This window comes from Capronia epimyces (genome assembly GCF_000585565.1).
Source record: "Capronia epimyces CBS 606.96 chromosome Unknown aczIQ-supercont1.12, whole genome shotgun sequence".
Classification (NCBI taxonomy): Eukaryota; Fungi; Ascomycota; class Eurotiomycetes; order Chaetothyriales; family Herpotrichiellaceae; genus Capronia; species Capronia epimyces.
In genome coordinates, this window is record NW_006912915.1 from 16,453 (window position 1) to 34,929 (window position 18,477).

At 52.7% G+C, this 18,477-nt stretch overlaps 6 protein-coding genes across 6 annotated transcripts; 3 read left to right on the top strand and 3 right to left on the bottom strand.

The window, feature by feature from the left end:
• Positions 1-50: 50 nt before the first annotated feature.
• Positions 51-2,389, top strand: A1O3_10477 (glutamate carboxypeptidase II; the record flags this gene model as incomplete). The annotated part of the gene is made up of 2 exons (XM_007740567.1): positions 51-906; positions 957-2,389. The coding sequence occupies 2 exons, from the start codon at positions 51-53 to the stop codon at positions 2,387-2,389; spliced, it is 2,289 nt and encodes a 762-aa protein (XP_007738757.1).
• A 409-nt stretch (positions 2,390-2,798) lies between these two features.
• A1O3_10478 (uncharacterized protein) lies at positions 2,799-4,695 on the top strand (the record flags this gene model as incomplete). Its single annotated transcript, XM_007740568.1, has 2 exons — positions 2,799-2,909; positions 2,968-4,695. 2 exons carry the CDS (start codon positions 2,799-2,801, stop codon positions 4,693-4,695), a joined length of 1,839 nt encoding a protein of 612 aa, XP_007738758.1.
• A 598-nt stretch (positions 4,696-5,293) lies between these two features.
• Positions 5,294-6,302, bottom strand: A1O3_10479 (uncharacterized protein; the record flags this gene model as incomplete). The annotated part of the gene is made up of 3 exons (XM_007740569.1): positions 5,294-5,408; positions 5,463-5,590; positions 5,643-6,302. 3 exons carry the CDS (start codon positions 6,300-6,302, stop codon positions 5,294-5,296), a joined length of 903 nt encoding a protein of 300 aa, XP_007738759.1.
• Positions 6,303-7,699: 1,397 nt separating this feature from the next.
• Positions 7,700-9,502, bottom strand: A1O3_10480 (deoxyribodipyrimidine photo-lyase; the record flags this gene model as incomplete). The annotated part of the gene is made up of 2 exons (XM_007740570.1): positions 7,700-8,252; positions 8,301-9,502. 2 exons carry the CDS (start codon positions 9,500-9,502, stop codon positions 7,700-7,702), a joined length of 1,755 nt encoding a protein of 584 aa, XP_007738760.1.
• A 752-nt stretch (positions 9,503-10,254) lies between these two features.
• A1O3_10481 (uncharacterized protein) lies at positions 10,255-14,007 on the bottom strand (the record flags this gene model as incomplete). The annotated part of the gene is made up of 6 exons (XM_007740571.1): positions 10,255-10,709; positions 10,754-11,708; positions 11,761-13,592; positions 13,658-13,791; positions 13,839-13,873; positions 13,924-14,007. The coding sequence occupies 6 exons, from the start codon at positions 14,005-14,007 to the stop codon at positions 10,255-10,257; spliced, it is 3,495 nt and encodes a 1,164-aa protein (XP_007738761.1).
• A 1,413-nt stretch (positions 14,008-15,420) lies between these two features.
• A1O3_10482 (uncharacterized protein) lies at positions 15,421-17,427 on the top strand (the record flags this gene model as incomplete). The annotated part of the gene is made up of 3 exons (XM_007740572.1): positions 15,421-15,433; positions 15,487-15,937; positions 15,987-17,427. 3 exons carry the CDS (start codon positions 15,421-15,423, stop codon positions 17,425-17,427), a joined length of 1,905 nt encoding a protein of 634 aa, XP_007738762.1.
• Positions 17,428-18,477: the final 1,050 nt, after the last annotated feature.

Consider the following 18,477-nt stretch of genomic DNA (forward strand, 5'->3'; position numbering starts at 1 on the left):
TTCGGCTCACAACGATTGCCTCCTGCTCCTTTGACCGGCATGAAATCACTATGGACGAGCGTACACCTCTCATATCGACTGTCCCCGTGACTCGACCCCGCCATGGGTATCGTCACTCGACTTTCCGCCGATTCTGCACCATCGCCCTAGGAAGCAGCCTCATCGCAATCGTGATATGCTTTCTCGTCCCATTCGCGATCCTGCCTCGAGGCCACGGCTCCCTGTCCTCTTACCTTCCCTGGTCTCGGCCCTTTCCCAGTTCATGGCCGCACAGTAGCGGCATCACCTTTGAAGAACTCCGAGATATCTTATCGACGACGCCAAATATGGACCAGATACGTTCGTGGAGTGAATACTACACCGCCGGCCCCCACCTTGCGGGCAAGAACCTTAGCCAGGCCGTGTGGACACGCGAGAGATGGGAAGAGTTTGGAGTCAAGTCTGAAATTGTCGCATATGACGTCTACATCAACTATCCCATTTCGCACCGGTTGGCCCTCTTCAAAGAAGGGAACCTGAAGTATGAATGCAGCTTGGAAGAGGATGTCATCGAGGACGATCCAACAACATCATTGAAAGACCGGGTTCCAACCTTCCATGGCTATTCTGCAAGCGGCAACGTCACTGCACCGTACGTCTATGTCAACTTTGGCACCTATCAAGATTTCGAAGATTTACAGGCTGCCAACATAACCTTGAAGGGGAAGATTGCATTTGCAAAATATGGACGGATCTTCCGCGGTCTGAAAGTCAAGCGCGCCCAAGAGCTGGGCATGGTCGGGGTGGTCATGTACTCGGATCCGCAGGAGGACGGCGAGATCACAGAGGAGAACGGGTACAAACCCTACCCCGAAGGACCCGCGAGGAATCCAAGCAGTGTCCAGCGAGGCAGTACACAATACATAAGTATGTTCCACGAGAAATCAGGAGCTACTTGGAGCTAATAGGTGTCGCAGGCACTCTCCCTGGGGATCCAACGACTCCTGGGTATCCCTCCAAGCCGGGAGTACCTCGAGTAGACCCCCATGGGTCTACGCCTCAGATCCCCTCGCTTCCCATTTCTTACACTGACGCTCTTCCCCTCCTCAAGGCGCTCAATGGCCACGGTCCCAACGCGACATCTTTTGATGAACATTGGCAGGGAGGGGGACTCGCCTACAAGGGTGTGAATTACAATATTGGACCCTCTCCCGACTCTGTCGTCCTGAACCTGGTGAACGAACAAGATTATGTGACAACGCCCCTGTGGAACGTGATTGGCGTCGTCAATGGGACCATACCCGATGAGGTTGTCGTGTTGGGTAATCACCGAGATGCATGGATCGCAGGAGGTGCGGGAGATCCAAATTCAGGCTCGGCGGCGCTCAACGAGGTCATCCGCTCCATTGGGCAAGCTCTCGAGGCCGGCTGGAAGCCACTCCGCACTATCGTCTTTGCCAGCTGGGACGGCGAAGAGTACGGTCTGGTAGGGTCGACTGAGTGGGTTGAAGAGTTTCTTCCCTGGTTGTCCGCCAGTGCGGTGGCTTATCTCAACGTTGATGTTGGCGCCCGCGGGAAGCACTTTGAGGCTGCGGCATCTCCCCTTCTCAACAGGCTCATCTACAACGTCACCGATGCAGTCCCATCACCCAACCAGACCACGAAAGGGCAGTCCGTCGGCGACGTTTGGGACGGTCGAATCCGAACTATGGGCTCCGGGAGCGATTTCACGGCATTCCAGGACTTTGCCGGTATTCCGTCCTTGGATCTCGGCTTCGGTAGTGGTCGAAACGATGCAGTTTATCATTACCACTCCAACTATGACAGTTTCCATTGGATGGACGACTACGGCGACAAAGGATGGCACTACCATGTCGCAATTGCCAAGGTATGGGGGCTGCTCGCCGCCCAACTTTCGGAAACGCCGATTTTATACTTGAGCGCGAGCGATTATGCAAACGGCTTGTCAAGGTACCTGGAGGACGTCAAGTCAGGAGCAAAGGAATATCCGATCATGTCGAGCTTCAGCTTTCGTGAGCTAGACAAAGCTACCACCAAGTTTCGAAAATCGGCGGCCAGCTTTGACAAATATACGGCTAGGTTGGCCCAGCGGCTTACCAAGCAAGTACCATGGTGGCAATGGTGGAAAAAGGTCAAACTCTTTTATGAGGTGCGTAAGGTGAATGAAAAATACAAGATTTTGGAACGGCAGTTTCTCTTCCCTGGCGGACTCGACAACAGGCCTTGGTTCAAACACGTCGTCTTTGCCCCAGGGCGGTGGACAGGCTATGCCGGAGCCACATATCCTGGTCTTGTCGAGAGCTTTGAGGACAGAAACATAACGAATGCGGAGCGATGGGAGCATATCATTAGAGAAAGGTTGGGTGCGGCCACAGAACTGCTGGGGTGATGTCAAGATTCCACGACCCTGAGGGGCACCGAGAGGTTTCTACGTACTAGTATACCACTGCAGGTCGTACATACGAATCTTGCTTTCGCCAGTACAAGTACAAGTCCAAAGGCCATCAAGCACGTGGCCTTTTACTTCTTCCCGTCCTAACACGATTATGTATGTCACCATTCTGTGGTGGTTCTGCTGGCTCGCATGGTCAGAGCCGAAAGCTTATCTAGAGGCGGATTTCTCCAACCAGGGTCCCCTCTTTCTGGGGTGAACCGAAACCGATCAAAACTGCTCCCGCCCTTTGATGGCTCACCGATGCCATTCTTTCCTCAACCCGTTCGTCCACCATATTCCACGCTATCGAGACTGCGCACGTTGACTTCCATGGCTCTATCGTGCTGTCTTGACATCACAAGCCATGGCCAGGCAAGAAAAGCAAGCACGCCAGCTGCCCAAACAGCAGCTGCTCATCCTTGCAATATGCCGCTTCGCAGAGCCTGTGGCGATGACTTCGGTTTATCCCTACATCGTGAGTAGGACTCCGGTGGTCCTTGCCCACCGTGTACTCCCCTGCTGACTGTTCGCAGCCTGAGATGATACAATCCTTCCACATCCCGAACGACAAGGTTGCTCGATGGGCAGGACTCATGTCGGCTGCGTTTTCACTTTCTCAGTGTTTGACTGGCATCGCATGGGGCAGGGCCTCGGATCGCTTCGGCCGCAAACCCATGATACTCCTCGCCTTGACCTGCACGATGGTGTCCAGCATCCTGTTCGGTCTCTCTAAAAATCTGCAATGGGCTTTCATCACGCGGTCGATGCAAGGCTTGTCGAACGGGAACGTTGGGATCATAAGAACAGCGGTGGCGGAAATGGTACCACAAAGAGAGTTGCAGCCTCTGGCATTTAGCATCATGCCGCTGGTCTGGAACATTGGAAGCATTTTCGGGCCCTCGTTCGGTGGTTCCCTCGTCCGCCCTGCCGACCGATATCCCAATGTCTTTGGCAAAATCAAGTTCTTCCGGGATCATCCATTTGCTCTCCCAAATCTACTCATCAGCCTGATTTTCCTCTGTGGCATTTCTGCAGGGTTTCTGTTTCTGCGTGAAACCCTCGAGGAGAAGAAATCCCGACGAGATTACGGACTACTTCTCGGCAGCCTGCTCACCGCGCCATGCACCGGAAAAAGGCAACGGCCTCGGGCGTTCTCGACCGACGAGACCGATCCCTTTCTGGGCGGCACGTCAAGCGAGATGTCCTCGCCTGGCATAGGTTTTGTGGCCAAGCCTCCTAAAAAGAACCCCGGCTGGGCGGAGGTTTTCTCGAGGCAGTCAAACATCAATCTGGCTGTGTACACGTTTCTCGCAATGCACTCTGTGGCGTTTGACCAGTTGCTGTCGATCTTCATGCACTATCCAGTACAGTCCATTCGGGATCCAAACGTGCATCTCCCGCTCAAATTCGCCGGTGGATTTGGGATTGATTCCAGCAGGATTGGTCTGCTTTTCACCGCATACGGAGTATTCGGTATGCTCGTCCAGTTTTTCATCTTTCCGACATTTGCGAGGAGATTCGGCGTTTTGAATTGCCTGAAGGCCTGCACTTTGACGTTCCCATTGGTGTACATTGCGACCCCCTTCACCGCACTACTTCCGACCGACTCTGCCAGACAAGGAGTCATGATGCTGTTGATGCTTGTCAAGGGGTTTTGTGGTATCTTTGCATTTCCCTGTTCGACCATCCTCCTCACCAACAGCGCCGCCACTCTGAAAGTCCTGGGCACGTTGAACGGCGTAGCCACCAGTATCTCGGCTGTGGGCCGAGCAGCTGGACCTGCCCTGGCAGGTGGCACCTTCACTGCCGGAGTAGACATAGGCTACGTGGTCATTTCTTGGTGGACCTTGGCACTGGTCGCCGTTGTCGGGGCTGTTCCGGTCTGGTCCTTGGTCGAAATGGAGGGCTTCAGTAGCGGTCAGGATGATGAAGATGAGGAGGAATTGGAAGACGAGGAAGATGGTGATGCAAAGACGTCAGCCGTCTCTCCTTCGGAAACTCACTCAAGGCATTCTTCGGGAGCCGCTCTCGGTGATGACGTTTCCGTAGACGATGAGGATCCATCCGAATCAGGGCTGTTGACACGGGCGAATTCCAGGGCTTCACTCCGTCCGCCTCGGCGCCACAGCCTCGATCTCCATCGAGTTGTAAGCCCCATTGGAATGGGATCCGGGGTCATTCCTGCTGGAGCGAGGAGATACAGTAGCGATCTTGGGGCGACGAGGAGTGGCCTGGGCGTTGGTGGTACAAGTTACTACTGAACTGGTGATGGGCAGCTTTCTTTGCGCCACCATCAGCAACTACAGACAGGTATAGAACAAGAATACTGGAATCGAATATGGCATTTTCCAATCAGAAGGGCCAGAGCCTGGCCAAAGTCTGGCCAATAGCTCTTCCAATGCTTTATTTGCACGAGGAGATTTTTGCAGACTTGAACTTGTCGTTTGCCACGATCTCGTTGTTCATATGTCGATTTCAGCCTCAATTTTAGCTATTTGCTGCCACTGTTCATGTCTCCTCGAGATCTCCAGCAAGCTCTGAGCCGGACATTGCTTCGAGATTCCTCTTTGATCGCAGGCACCGAATCTCCTGAAAACCAGCATCACAAGTGAAGACAATCCACGCCAATTAATCGAAAAGGTGTACAAGTATTGCTCACGTTCCGGAGCAGGCAAACGATCGTAGATCGTACGTCCCAACTAACAAAGTGAGAGACTGTTGGTTGCTAAGCTCAAGGCGACGTTCCTCTTTCAAGTGTAGACTGCCTTTGGCTTGACCATGTTTTCCCATAGATGCAGGGCCATAAGAACCAAACTCCACCGCTATGCCAAGATGACAGCTTCTGCCGTTGAAATTCACTCAGGAAGGGTTAAATGTTGGTGGCTTTCGAAAGGGTCGGTTGGGTCGCTTCCGGCGTGGCGGGACTGAGGTCAGTATGGGCTCCCAAAGTTTACTTGTGTGGTTAAACTTGTGCCTGCAGACGATATCAGCTTTGGGACTAAGCGCATACATGGTTGAGAGTACTCACTGCTCGAAAGTAGTGAGTGTCAGGGCCTTCTTTCCATATTCCTCCTCGAGCAATGTAGCATATTCAAATGGTATCTTTACATGAATGCCTTCAAAGAAGCTATCTCGGAGTGGAAATATGTCCTGTTCCTGTCTCAGAAGTAAGCATCTGCGCACCGACGGCCAATGGCGGCATGCATACCAGGTATTTGTGCTTGTCCTTGCACATTAAGGCGCCTTGAACCCCCTCTGCCCTTGCGGTGTAGTTCGCTCGTACAGTCGAGATGTCAATGAAAAGGCCGGTCTCCGTGTCAATCCATCTTGCATCGATAACGTTGAGCTTGTCCTCCACTCCACGAATTGTGTAATGTGGGTTCACTTCCATTAGGTACGTCCGGCCATTCTCGACCCCAGGGAGTCTGAAATGGTATTCAGTCATGTTGTAGTATTTTGCCAGGAAAGCGATGGTGGTTTCAGACACCTGGACGTCAATGTCCGAATCCCATGGCAGGATCTTTTGATTCCACCACCAACCCAACAAGGACCCGTGCATGATCCAGGTCTCGGCGCCAATGTCAGCCATGGTGGCCAGAAAAGTCTGCATGAGAGCGGTGAGATGTGGAAGCCGCTCTTCCTTGCCGATCTGGGCCGCCGCAAATCGGCCATCGTAGTGAGGATGAAACGTCGACTCGTGAAAGTATTTGTCTTTGGGATCTCCTCCTTTTCCACTTCGATCACGATTCAGGCTGGTGCGGACGTCCAAGAAGTCGGCATCGCCACGCACGAAGGCAGTGTGCCTGCACACGGGGAGGATGAGGAGGAGGATCGCCAGGCAGGTCCTCGCCGCTGTGTGAAGGGTCATTTCTCAGGGCTCTGGTAGGACATGTCGGTGAAGAGGATATCGACAGTCGATCGGGTCTGACTCGGCCGGATGCTTTCTCCTCGCCAGCAAGGTTACGAAGCAGCCTAATGCCGGCAGGAAATGAATAGACGATGGTCGATTGCGAAACCGGCAAGTGGTCGTGTGCTCCACGAGTGAAAGCGCTCCGGATCAGCCGCGATGAAGGACGGAGGTATTAATAGTAACGCTGGGAGAGACAAAGAACACAGTGCTCGCAAAGACGGTCCCTGGTCAACAGGGACACCAGCTCACAGCGCTGGTAGAATGGGCTGTTGAGCTGCGTGGAAGTCGGCGGAGCCTCCCGACGACCCTGCAGGCCAGGATGTGTGCTGTGACAGTAGTCCGTGGATGAGAAGTGGTGGCGGAGCTCAGCAACTTTGACGGCCAGCAAATTGGAGAACCCTCCAAATTGGTGATGACGACGGCGCCCGGCTCTCCCGCTCTAGGTTTGTAGGCTTGCAGGGGAGAAGTTCCAAGGTACTCCGTCCTCCGTCCCTAGATACAGATACCTAGCACTGGGTGAAGAATCAGGCACTTCAGGGGGATGGGGATGATGGTGACGATAATACGGTGATGATGGCAAGGACGTCCACTATATGTACCCTGTACCCTGCTGTAGAATATTCACCGTCAACAGACATCTGGTTCGGCACCTCGTGCTCCATTGGAAAGCATACGCGTACAAACCACAGATCCAGTCTCAATCTACCGACCCCTTCACCACCTGGCACCTGTTCCCGCAGCACAGAGCGGTAGATTGCGTATGGGCGGTGTCACTCGCGGGCTACGTATCACACCGGCTGGCTAGTTGTGCGAGCCGCGTAAGACTGTCGTGTGCCCAGCCCAAACCTGCATGCCATGCACCCGGTCTCTAGGCTGGGGCTGGGGCTGGGGCTACCCAGGCTCTGTGCTTCTGCTTGTTGCGGTCCTGATTCCCATGTCACAGACAATCGGATTTCTTTATAATCAGCCCGACACAACCGTACACGTACATTCCTACAGTACGCAGGATTTGCTTGTGCCACTGATGAAGGGGCCGGGTTCCCTTATCGGTGCCATAGTGGGGTGCCCGGGTGCCGGTGCCCTAGCCACTGTGCGGCGCCTATGTGGCTTACCTTACCTAGGTATAGGCTCCAAGACTCGGGGTCAGGAGGGTTAAGCTTTACGGCTGCGCGGCTCCCAAGGCTTGGTTCGGGCAAAACCCACTTGGTTCCCTAGGCTTCCCAAAGCCTTAGGCTTCCCGCTAAGCGACGAAACAGACTCACAGACACATCGATTCGTCAGCTTCCCCCTTGCCCTTGCCCTTGCCCTTGCCCTTGCCAACAACGAACGACCTTTGCCGGGCATCTCATTATTGTTTATGCCGTGGACCTCCCCAGCCCTGCTTTATATCGTAGTAGAGCTCTCTCTCGAGACTGCTGGTGGTCGACCATGGGCTTCGGATATCCGTTGGTCTCTGCCACCCTCGCATAACCCTGACCGTAGGGGTCATGGATCCCTTTCCTGTCTTGGATATCCGCCAGTTCGGGCACCCACTTGCGGATATAATCGCCCTGCGCATCGAACTTGTCGCTTTGAAGCAAGGGGTTGAAGATTCGAAAATACGGCTGTGGGTCGGCACCGCAACTGGCTGAAAATCCCCATCCACCGTTGTTCGAGGCAAAATCCCCGTCGATAAGATGCTCCATGAACCATTTCTCACCCATACGCCAATCGATAAGGAGGTCTTTGGCCAGGAACGATGCCGCCATCATGCGACACCTATTGTGCATGTACCCTGTATGAGCCAGTTGACGCATCGCCGCGTCGACAATCGGAAACCCCGTCCTTCCATCCGTCCACTTCTTAAAGTGATCCATGTTGTCTTCCCATTCGATATTGCTGTACTCTAGCTTCAATGGTTTGTTCATGCTGCGGCCGCGTTCAGCTCGCGTTCTCGAATGATAAGGCGAGACCTACCAGATGTAAGGCCAGTAGCAGAGGATCGATGTATAAAAATCCCTAAAAGCCAGCTCTCCAATCCACCTCGAGTGGCCTTGTTTGCGGTCGTCGGTGAGTTTCTGGTTTGGAGAAGCTTCACGTGCTTCACGGACAACCGTGCGTGCTGCCAGGGTACCAGCTGCCAGGTGAGGGCTCAGAACAGATGTGCCGTTGGCCGAGGGAATGTTTCTTGCGTTTTGATACTCATCAGCTCTTTCCTGGAGGAACCTGGACAGTCTGTCTCGAGCCTCGTGTTCTCCAGCTGGCCACATGACACTGAATTTCGCTCTGTCCTGTTCAGACAACCATTTCGAACGAGGCGCTTGTGGAATTTCGCATCGAAACAGATCGGGATATGTGTCACCGGTGTTGGCCGGATTCATTTTGGGAACTGGGAAGGGGTCCAATTCACTCGGATGCTGATTGAGGTATGCGCACCATCTCCTATGCCAGGGACTATAGACACGTAGAGGAGCACCGGAGCTATTTGTCAATCTTCCCGGTTCTACCACACATCTGTCCGCGATGGCACTGAAAGATATCCCTTGACCCGAACATGCCCTTACCAAGGCTGTCTCCCTCCTGAGTTCGTCCACTTCATATTCAATGTTGCAGAATACATGCTTTGCTCCCCAGATGTTGCACAACTCCATCAGCCTTGACGGAATACTCCTCCTTTTGTCGACCACTTCAACGTGCAATGGGATTTTCAACTGGGCGAGGTCGTGCTTCAGCACTCGGAGGTTGCGCAGGATAAAATCAACGCGAACCGGAGCCGTAAGGTGAGCCTCAAAGTCTTGGGGAGAGATAAGGTACATGCAGATCAATGGGATTCTGTGTTTTTCCGCCTCTGCGCTTGCAAGATAGAGCCCTTTGTTGTCCGTAATTCGTATGTCGCACTTGAACCAGTGGACGACAGACTCGGCCGCGGACACCCTGTCCCGCTGAGCTTGAGTCTCCAGAAGAGCTCTTTCCAGTGCCTCAATTGGGCGCTCACGATAGCCGGAGCTATACTCGTTCGCCCGGCGGTTTGTGATCTCCAGCGGGTAGTATTTGCGGAGGAGGACATCATACTTGGTTTCGTTCGTGGGACTTGTAGAACCCGGAAGCATATCATGCAGCCTCTTTCTCTCGGAAGTAAGGAAGGATACGTCTGCTTTGCGTTTGGGAGCCGTTGTCATTATGTAGGTACCGAACGCAGGAACAGAACAAGTTTTCAGCCTAGCTGTTGAGATCTCGAAGGACAGCTCTCTCACATGAAGGGACTGCAACTCACGCAGGAAGCGAGCTGAAGTGAACCTGTCGCTGTTGACACACAGGAGTCAGCCGATCGCTCGGGCGGAGTGTTGATGTCATGTAAGACCCGATCGGACATGTCAAGTAGGTAGTCACAAGTACCTTAAAGTCAACGTAAAATTATTCTTCCGTATGTTATGAAGGGTTCGTCTCGGAGGGTGCGAGGAATAACACACATCAACTTTCATGCAGACCTGATATGTTTGCCGCCTTTTAGTCCACCGCCACCAAACGACGGCAAGTTCCTTTTAACAGTGGAAGACATCTTGCACACTGTTTTTGGTCTCTTGGTAAATAAATCATGAGCCATCAGGAATGGTCTATAACCTGTGGCCTGTGTGTCCAAGTTCATCACCGAGCCTCAGCCAAATGACCTGGCAAATCATGCTCCAAAACATATATTTCGCCTTACGCCAGCGCTGTCCTGCCTGGGGCGTCTAAGGCCAACCCAAATTCCCGATCCCGTTTTGAACTGCCGCTCCACTGTAGGGCCACCCGTATATATCAAACCCAAATCCCTACTTTATCCCTTTTAGCCACAAGACCTCGTACAATTTCGTCGTTTTTGGGCGAACCCCATCGCCACGGGAAAGCAACAGCTCGCAGTTGCTCAACCCAGTTACATGATCCTGAACCGTCAGGACAAAGGTGAAACATCGTCCGAGTCAGGTACCACTATATTAGAAGGTTTGCCTTGCTGCATCGAAGGAGGGGCGTGGCCGTTTGCCTGGTGTGCTGACGAGCTATCTTGATGTCGAGTTGGAGCAGTTACGCCACCTTCATTCTCCTCTTCAGGGATAGTTGCGCAGTATTTCTTCAAGACTTGTTTGAGAGCCGGCCTCCTGATCGGTTTGGCCAGGAAGTAATCCATACCGGAAGCCATGCATTCGTCCTCGTTGGATTTCTCAGCGAATGCAGTGAGGGCCACTATGGGTGCAGAGAACCCCATCTCTCGGATGAGTCGGGTCGACTGAATGCCGTCCAGGTTCGGCATCTGAACGTCCATAAAGACAAGATCGAATCGTTCGCCGCTCACCATCGACTCGCGGACTTTCTCGAATGCCTCTTGACCATCTTTCGCAATAGTTACATCTGTTCTTGTTAGGAATGCATCGGAGCTGAGCTGAGAGACTCACCATAGACATCCTCCAACCGCAGCATACGGAGGACAACTTCCTGATTGACTTTATTGTCTTCAGCTACGAGGACGCGAACTTTTCTGCCTTTCCGTGCGGCCTCGCTCTCCACTTTCTTCATTTCATCCAGCTTTGCCTCGGAAGTGTCGCTTTTCTTGGTCTCCTTCGCCACGTACGGTTGGGTGAAGCCTACTATCCTCGGTACATCAGCGAGTTTGGACTCCTCAGCTGCGTCGTCTCGTGACCCCAAGGATGCCGTTGAGCCGGTATGGTTCAAGGGAGTTTGATCGACAGTGTCATGCAGTGTTTGGCCCACAAAGCTGCTGGATTTGGATTGTGGCCTATGCGTCGAGGATGACGTTGACGGGCTGCGTTCGCACACGTAACGGAGAGGGATCCGCATTGCAAACTTGCTGCCTACTCCGACTTTGCTGTCCAGGGAGATGTCGCCGCCCATCAGAGCTGCCAGCTGCGCGCATATGCTCAACCCCAGTCCAGTGCCGCCGTACTTCTTGCTTAGTCCAAGATCACCTTGTACAAATGGTTCGAAGATCATCTTTTGCTGCTCAGGTGGGATTCCAGGGCCTGTGTCTTCAACCTCAAACTCAAATATCAGGTCCTTCGTGTTCATCGGGGGCGGTGACATCGACCTTTGTCGCTCCGCGACTTTGTGAATGTGTGTGGTGCCGCCAGCGACATGGATGCTAAGCTTTGAGTCTTCATGGGGAGAGTTGGATCGAGTCTTGTCGTGGTCCGCAGTGTCAGGCAGGTTGAGAGAGCCGTCCGACATTCGTACTCTCTTGTTATTTGATTTCCGGGATGTCAACGATGATTTCCGTGTACTGCCAGCCCTGCTGTGGTAGTGCTCCTGCAGGCCAGTGCAGCGAACGGACACTGTAACTGAGCCGTGGGCGGGTGTAAATTTGAGACTGTTGCTCACGAAATTCATCAAGACCTACAAAATGTAAGCATATCAGGAAGACTTGGGGCCATGGGATCAATATCACCTGCAGAATACGATTCTTATCCCCCCACAAGCACATGTCTCTGACTCGTCCTGTACCAACAGGTCCGTACAATTTCTCGCCGGCATTCTCAGAACTGTCCCCGAAGGCATCACTTGATCCCAGGAATACAACCTTGAGATCAACCTGTGCCTCCCGGGCCTGTTTCTCGAAAGTCGGCAGTAGTTGCGCGCTCAGATCACTCAACCTGAATTCAGCCTCATCGATGGACAACTGCTGTCCGACTTCGTTTTTGCTGAACGTGAGTAGATCGGTGAGCAGGTGGAGGAGCAAATCACCAGATTTGTAAATTGTACTCAGCGTGGAGCGAATCCTTCCAAGATCATTCTCATTCATGCAAACCGTGGTCAGGCCAAGGATGCCGTTTAGCGGGGTTTTGAGCTCGTGTGATATATTAGCGATGAAGAGTGTCTTGCTCTGGTTTGCTGATTCTGCGGCCTTTTTGCTTGTCTCGAGTTCTGCTGTTCGCTCCTTGACTCGCTCTTCGAGACGCTCATATTGCATAGCCAACTCATCGGACATTTCATTGAAAGTTCGCGTCAACTCGGTCAATTCGTCGGTAATGCAGTGCCGGCGTTCTGGAACTTTGCGAGGTATTCGGAAAGTTCTCCGACGCGCGTTTCTCGGGGTCGTGGAGCGCTCGAGTTGTATGGATCTGGTGATTTTAGGCAGTATACTGAAGAATCCTTCTTTCTGAGCCTCTGCGTGGTCGATTTGGTCGGGGGTACCCTCTCCTTCCTGCAGGGCGCGATTTCCCATGGAACTGGAATATTCGCTCGTATCATCATGTTGATAAGGTTCCACCGTTTTCGCGGTCGCAGCGCGCAATTGCCGAATTGGTGTGACAGAGTAATGGGCTATGGGCAACATGACGACGAGAAGAAGGCCCATCACGGAGAAAACGCAGATGAGGACGACATCGCGCAGGTGATTGATGGGGGCAATGACCTCCTTGTGCGACTCCTCCACCACCAAAACCCAATCGACAAAGCTGGTAGATACGACGGCGTATCCGGCAGAAACTTGAGTGCCGTCCTCGTTATGCGTAGAGATAAAGGCACCAGCGTTATTGATGGCATGGTTGTGTTTTGTCCAGGCTGCCAGCACGGCGGGATAGGACGCTATAGTGAATGGGAGGGTGGAATTGGCGATCGTGCTCCGAGCTTTATGGCGCCCTTGAAGTGTGGAATTGCTGTGCGGCGGGAGAACAAATCGAACAAGTTGCGGTTCAGCGTCAGTCGGCGTGGCACCCCTGATTTCTCGATTGAAGACGTTGTCAGCAGTGGCGGCACCGATGAGGAGAGTTTCCCCGGAATCGCCTAACCCTTCCGGAGAGTTCTGTATGGTGTAAATCATGTCCATGTTGACTAGTATCGTCAGCCAACCAAGGATATCAGAGCGCGAGGTATTGTTGATCATTGGCACGGTGACCGACAATAGAGAATACGACTCGTTTACGATCAAAGGTCCCAGGAACAGCGGCTTGCCGGGCTCGACCGTGCGGCCGTTGTAAGACACAACCGAGTAATTGGTCCCGGGTACCGTAGGACCATAGGTAAGGTTTGGATAGAGGGAAGGCGGGTATCCCAACCCGGGATCCCCAAGGTAAACTGCCGAGCCATTGGGGTAGGCATATGGCAGTTTCACCGTTCCCGCCAGATTGACTGCAGTAACGTTCAGCAGTCCGTTCGCGGCAGTCTCGTTTCCATTCAAGGCGTTGGGAAACATTGCCGCTTGCACCAGGAGTGAGCCACTAGCCAACGCCCCCTCGAGATCGCTCTGTGATCGAACCCAGTTATCGTCGGTCTTGTTGCCTTTGGCAGAAATCGGGGTTAGCATAATCTTGACAGAGAGGTACTAGCCTTCGGGGACTTCGCACCTGCATTGTACCTGCTCAGAGCACTCTGTACCAGGACCCGGGTAGAGACCGATTCAACCTGCGAGGTATACAGAAGCAGTGTGTTGGCCAATTGTGCCGCCTTGAGCGAGGCTGTCAACGAGAGCCCGGACAGTCTGCAGGCCGATCAGCAAAGCCCGACGTGAAGTTGCAGGAGGACAACCTTATGCTTATGATGAAATTATAGTTTTGAAACCACTGCAAAACAGCTCAGTGCGAGATCCTGTGTTGGTCCAATTGAGACATACCATGGCAAGTGCAAGCACCATCAGAGAAGCAAGAGAACAGAAAAGGACAAGCAGTCCGAGTTGCTCTCGGATGGAGATCCGCATGGCTGCGGTGGTACCAGATTTCTGCTCCTTCACATCGCAGGCCTTCAGTGAGTGTTGCGTCTTGCTCCCTCCTCCATCAGTTTTTCCATCTGTTCATGCCAACGCCCGAGGCTGGGCTTTGGATGAGCGAAGGCGGGGGATAGAAGGCTCGCAGGGATGAATTCGTCGGTGCGAAGGGCTTATAGAGATTGTTCTGCTGAGAGTAGATCTTTCTTCACCCGTTGGTCGTGTCGTAGACAGCACCACTTCAGGCGCAGAAGTGAGGGTAGGAGAGGGTGGACGAGGGTGTAAGAGCTAGGGACTTGGCTGGGAGGTGGCCAATAATTCGCGATTTCGATAAGACAGGAACCTGCGTTGTGGGAGGCTCCAGCCGCGGTAAGTCGTGATGATTACACAGCACAAGGGGGGAAGCTGGCGAAGTGGTCTTTGAAATGCAAAGAGACGGAGGGACTACCCAAGGCGTAAAGAGGTGGTGCCAGAAGGTGGTGCAAGAGGGAAAAGATCAACAAGCCAGTTGGGATGCAAGAAGGGAGAGACGATCGACAAAGGAATCAGTCTAGCGGCTGAGATTCTGGAGAGGGTTCAGCAAAGCGAGGGTCTAGGTCAAGGGGTTCAGCCCGTTGGGCTCCAACAAGCTCCACAAACTGTCCGACTCCTCTGGCCTTGCTCGTACTATTAGGCCCTTGGGCCTTCAGGCGTGGCGCTCCTTCACCCAGTTGTCAAGCCTCGAGCAGTCGCGAAGAGTCACCAGTGCAGCCTCGACACAGACAGAACAACTTAGAGCTCCTGGTCCCAAGTTTCTACCCTGAAGAGGCCGAACGAAATGAACAAACGAAATGTTCCCTCTGTGGCCGAGACTCAGTATCGCCGTTGACATGGTAGGTGTCTACTATCTGTAGTATCCGGGTTTACGATGTCTGGGAACAATAGCACGACTCTTTTGGCACCGCTTAGTGTTACTAGTAGTTCTCTAGGTTGTCCACAACTGAAACCGTTGCTAGCGCCCATAAGACCAATTTAGTAGAATCATCAATGCCATAAGTACTCCGTACTCCGTAATGTGATGCCGACCGAGAAGACCCTAATCATCGGCAGGGATCATTGATGGGAGATTGGAGATGGGAGATGGGAGATGGGAGATGTTCGAGCTGCCTGCGCCTTGCCTAGAACTAGTAGGTAGTATCTGTACTCCGTAAGGTACGTACCTACCGTACTTGTGGCTGCGCTCCCCGCTCTGAATCTATGTAACTTGATCTTTACTCCGCGGCCACCAGCCGCATTCTCCCTTCACTAAGCTCGTGGGGTCATCTCTGTCTCCAGGTGCGTCAGTCCATCGTCAACTATACGTATCCATACACTCTTCGAGTTTCTACTTCTCTTTCAACCGACAATCGTCCTCCAGATGCGTCCAAAATGGCAGACATAGGTTTGTGAAAACTCTCTTGCAAGATCAACCAAAGTCTGACTCTTTGGGCATAGGACCCATTGCCTCGATCATCGGAGTCGCAGGCGCAGGGTTCAGACTGTCTTTCATCTTGAATGCAGTCAGCTGCGAAGTTCCGGAGTATGGCCTCGGATTGGTCCACAGCATCTCGAAAAGCGTCACATTGTTCTCCATGATTCTCAAACAGACCGGCACTGCCCTCCAGGCTGCAGATTCTGTCCATTCCAACGAAGCTGTCCAAACCGCCAAGTCGATCGCAGAAGAGAGCACGCGAGTGTTTGACGAAATAAACGATATGCTGGATCGTCTACGCACAAAGCAGATCAGTGGCGATATCTCTCCTACCATTCAGCAGAGGTTCAGATGGTGCTTTCGACATCACCGCGTCACATATCTGCTTGCGCAACTCGAGAGCCTTAAGCTGAGCCTTTTCCTGATGCTTCAGGTCATAGAATTGGGGAAAATTATGGCATCGACATCCCGCAGGTTTGCCTTGCTCGACCTCGTCGTGAGATTGCGCTGACCTGCGTCTTAGTGACCCGCCCGAAGAAGTTGCCCTAAAAACTGAAGCTATTCGACAAGAACGGGCAGAGGCCCAGAACGCCGTGATCGTTCGATATTGGCAGATGAACAACATGGACAGGCTGTTTGAGGCGTCACGCAAGGAAGAGGAGGAAGATAGAACATCCAACGCCAGTGCCAGCACCAGTACACCACAAGATCACGAGTTTTCCCTTGTTGAGTCGGACAGCTTACAATGGACTGCTGACGCTCCACCTCCGGAATACGCTCCTATGTCTGCTCTGGTGAGGCTTCCGGTGTACTCTTTGGGCGAGTTGGATCACACACTACATCAAATCAAAGGCTCTCCCAGAGACATGATCCGTGTATCGGACCAGGCGATTGATCCTCTGCTCGAACGATGGACCAAATGGAGGGAAGTTCGTGAAAGAAGACATAATCGAGATTCAGGAGTTCGATTTGTGCCATCGGTACAGAACCTCGATGAAGCTGACGAAGATGACGAAGACCGGCCATTTCACGAACGATATGAGGATCAAGAGGAGAACACCCGTGGCTATTATCTGGAGGGCAAAACGACGGATTGGAGGAGGCCAAATTCTGCCGCTGCTCGACAAGAGGCCCTCAGGAGGCGAAAGCAATACTCTAATTTCCAACCCACTGTTAGCACGGCTGAGAGTGACGTCGAAAATTCGCCAAATGGCAACGCCTCCAATAAACGAACCGCGAAACGACATCTGTTCGAAATGGGATCGGAATCGGAGTCGTCGGTGTCTGAACCCGAGCTACTTCAACCCAAGCCGAGACGACGCAGCAGCGGCAGTCCACCGACCGAACGGAAGATATCAGCGCATGAGGGCATCTCAGCCTCGCACTCGTACACCGCGCCCGTTCAACCCCCGGCTTGGATAACCGCCAACAGTGTGAGCAGAAGTAACCGAGCACCCTCCGTAACGTCAGGTCAGTCGACAGCATCTCGATTGTCCTCGCCTGCTTATCATCCACCTGGTCACCGGCCGTGGGCGACTCCCGACCAGACTTCAATTCATCACAGTTTGTCATTGCCCCTTCCACCGGTGCATACCGCCAACGCGCCGAATCCGTACACACCCCAACAACATGCTGGATTCCCCCGGTATGCCGGCCAGCCGACAGCCCAGTTTAGTCCGTACAGTGCACAACCTGGTGCGCAATCGAGGTATATTCCGCCATCACCAAATCCAACGGTCTCTGCCGCACGCCCTGGCTCGCAGGATGGTAAGCACGGGCGATCGCCATCTCGTTTGTCGCAACACAGCACACCTGCACGCAGTTACATCAGGAGCGAAGACGATAAGAGACATTCTCGCGAGAAAAGCACAAAGCAAAATCTCCGCGAGGGAGCCACCAAAGGACTCCTGGGAGCAGGTGCGATCGCAGGCTTCCTACAGGCTCTTGAGGGACTCAGCATTTGATCTTGTGTTTTGTATCTAGGTATATATTATCTATGGGTGATACTACCTAGTCATGAGGGCCACGATACTATGAAATCATTCATGACAAGAATTTGGATATTTAATGCCCGGTCATGTTAATTAGGCGGTACTTGTTGCGGAGGACTACAGGCTGATATCTGAAAAGACGAGTAGGTGAGAGGGGCAGGAGTATCTTCATATTTGGAGGCTCTCGTCCCTGCCTCTAGTGGCAGTATTGTATGTAGGACTCACACAGCTGCCAGGTATTATCACCCATAAAACTCACTTAATGACATAACAGACGTAATAGATCGTTCCAAGCACTCATCTAGAGATTACATCACAGAGGGGATCTTGTCGTTTCGTTCAGCGGGGCGATTGCCATCTGAAACATGAAGGACCAACGGTTTGAGTTTCGAAATCGACATGGATGCTTTGACGATACACTTAAGTAGCAACTGTGAGTTAACAGGGCCATCGGGGCTGGGATGTAAGAGGCTGAAGTGCGAGACACAATATGAAGAGCTTGAGGCAGAAACATTATCCAATACCTTATGATATATGGACCAGCGAATGCAGGTCTAAGGCCTTAAGGATGTACTCTATAGGGGTTGCAGGGTGTTGACTGTCAGCGTTCCGTAGCCGCCCCCGAATATTTATTAGTACCATACAGACACTGCCGGAACACTCGTCATTGTTCGAATATTATTCGATACGCGAATATGCCCCCGGTTCATCAAACGAGCTATATAACAGGATCGAGTGTCATTATACTAAGAAAACAGCATATATTTCATCTCAGGAGGTGAAGCGGAAGGTGCCGAGCTCTACCGAGTTCCTAATCGCTGTGAGGTGGCGGAGAGAGTAATTGTATCCTCAAATGGCAGGTTCGAGAGTAGGCATTCTAGACTTATCAACCACTTAGTCTGAATGAGCGCCTACACGGAATTAATTACCACTGTGGCTAGATGATGGAAGCCAAAATATCGAGTACTCCGTACTCTGTACAAGAACACCCAGTGAGTGCCTTAGGTACCTAAGGTATATAAG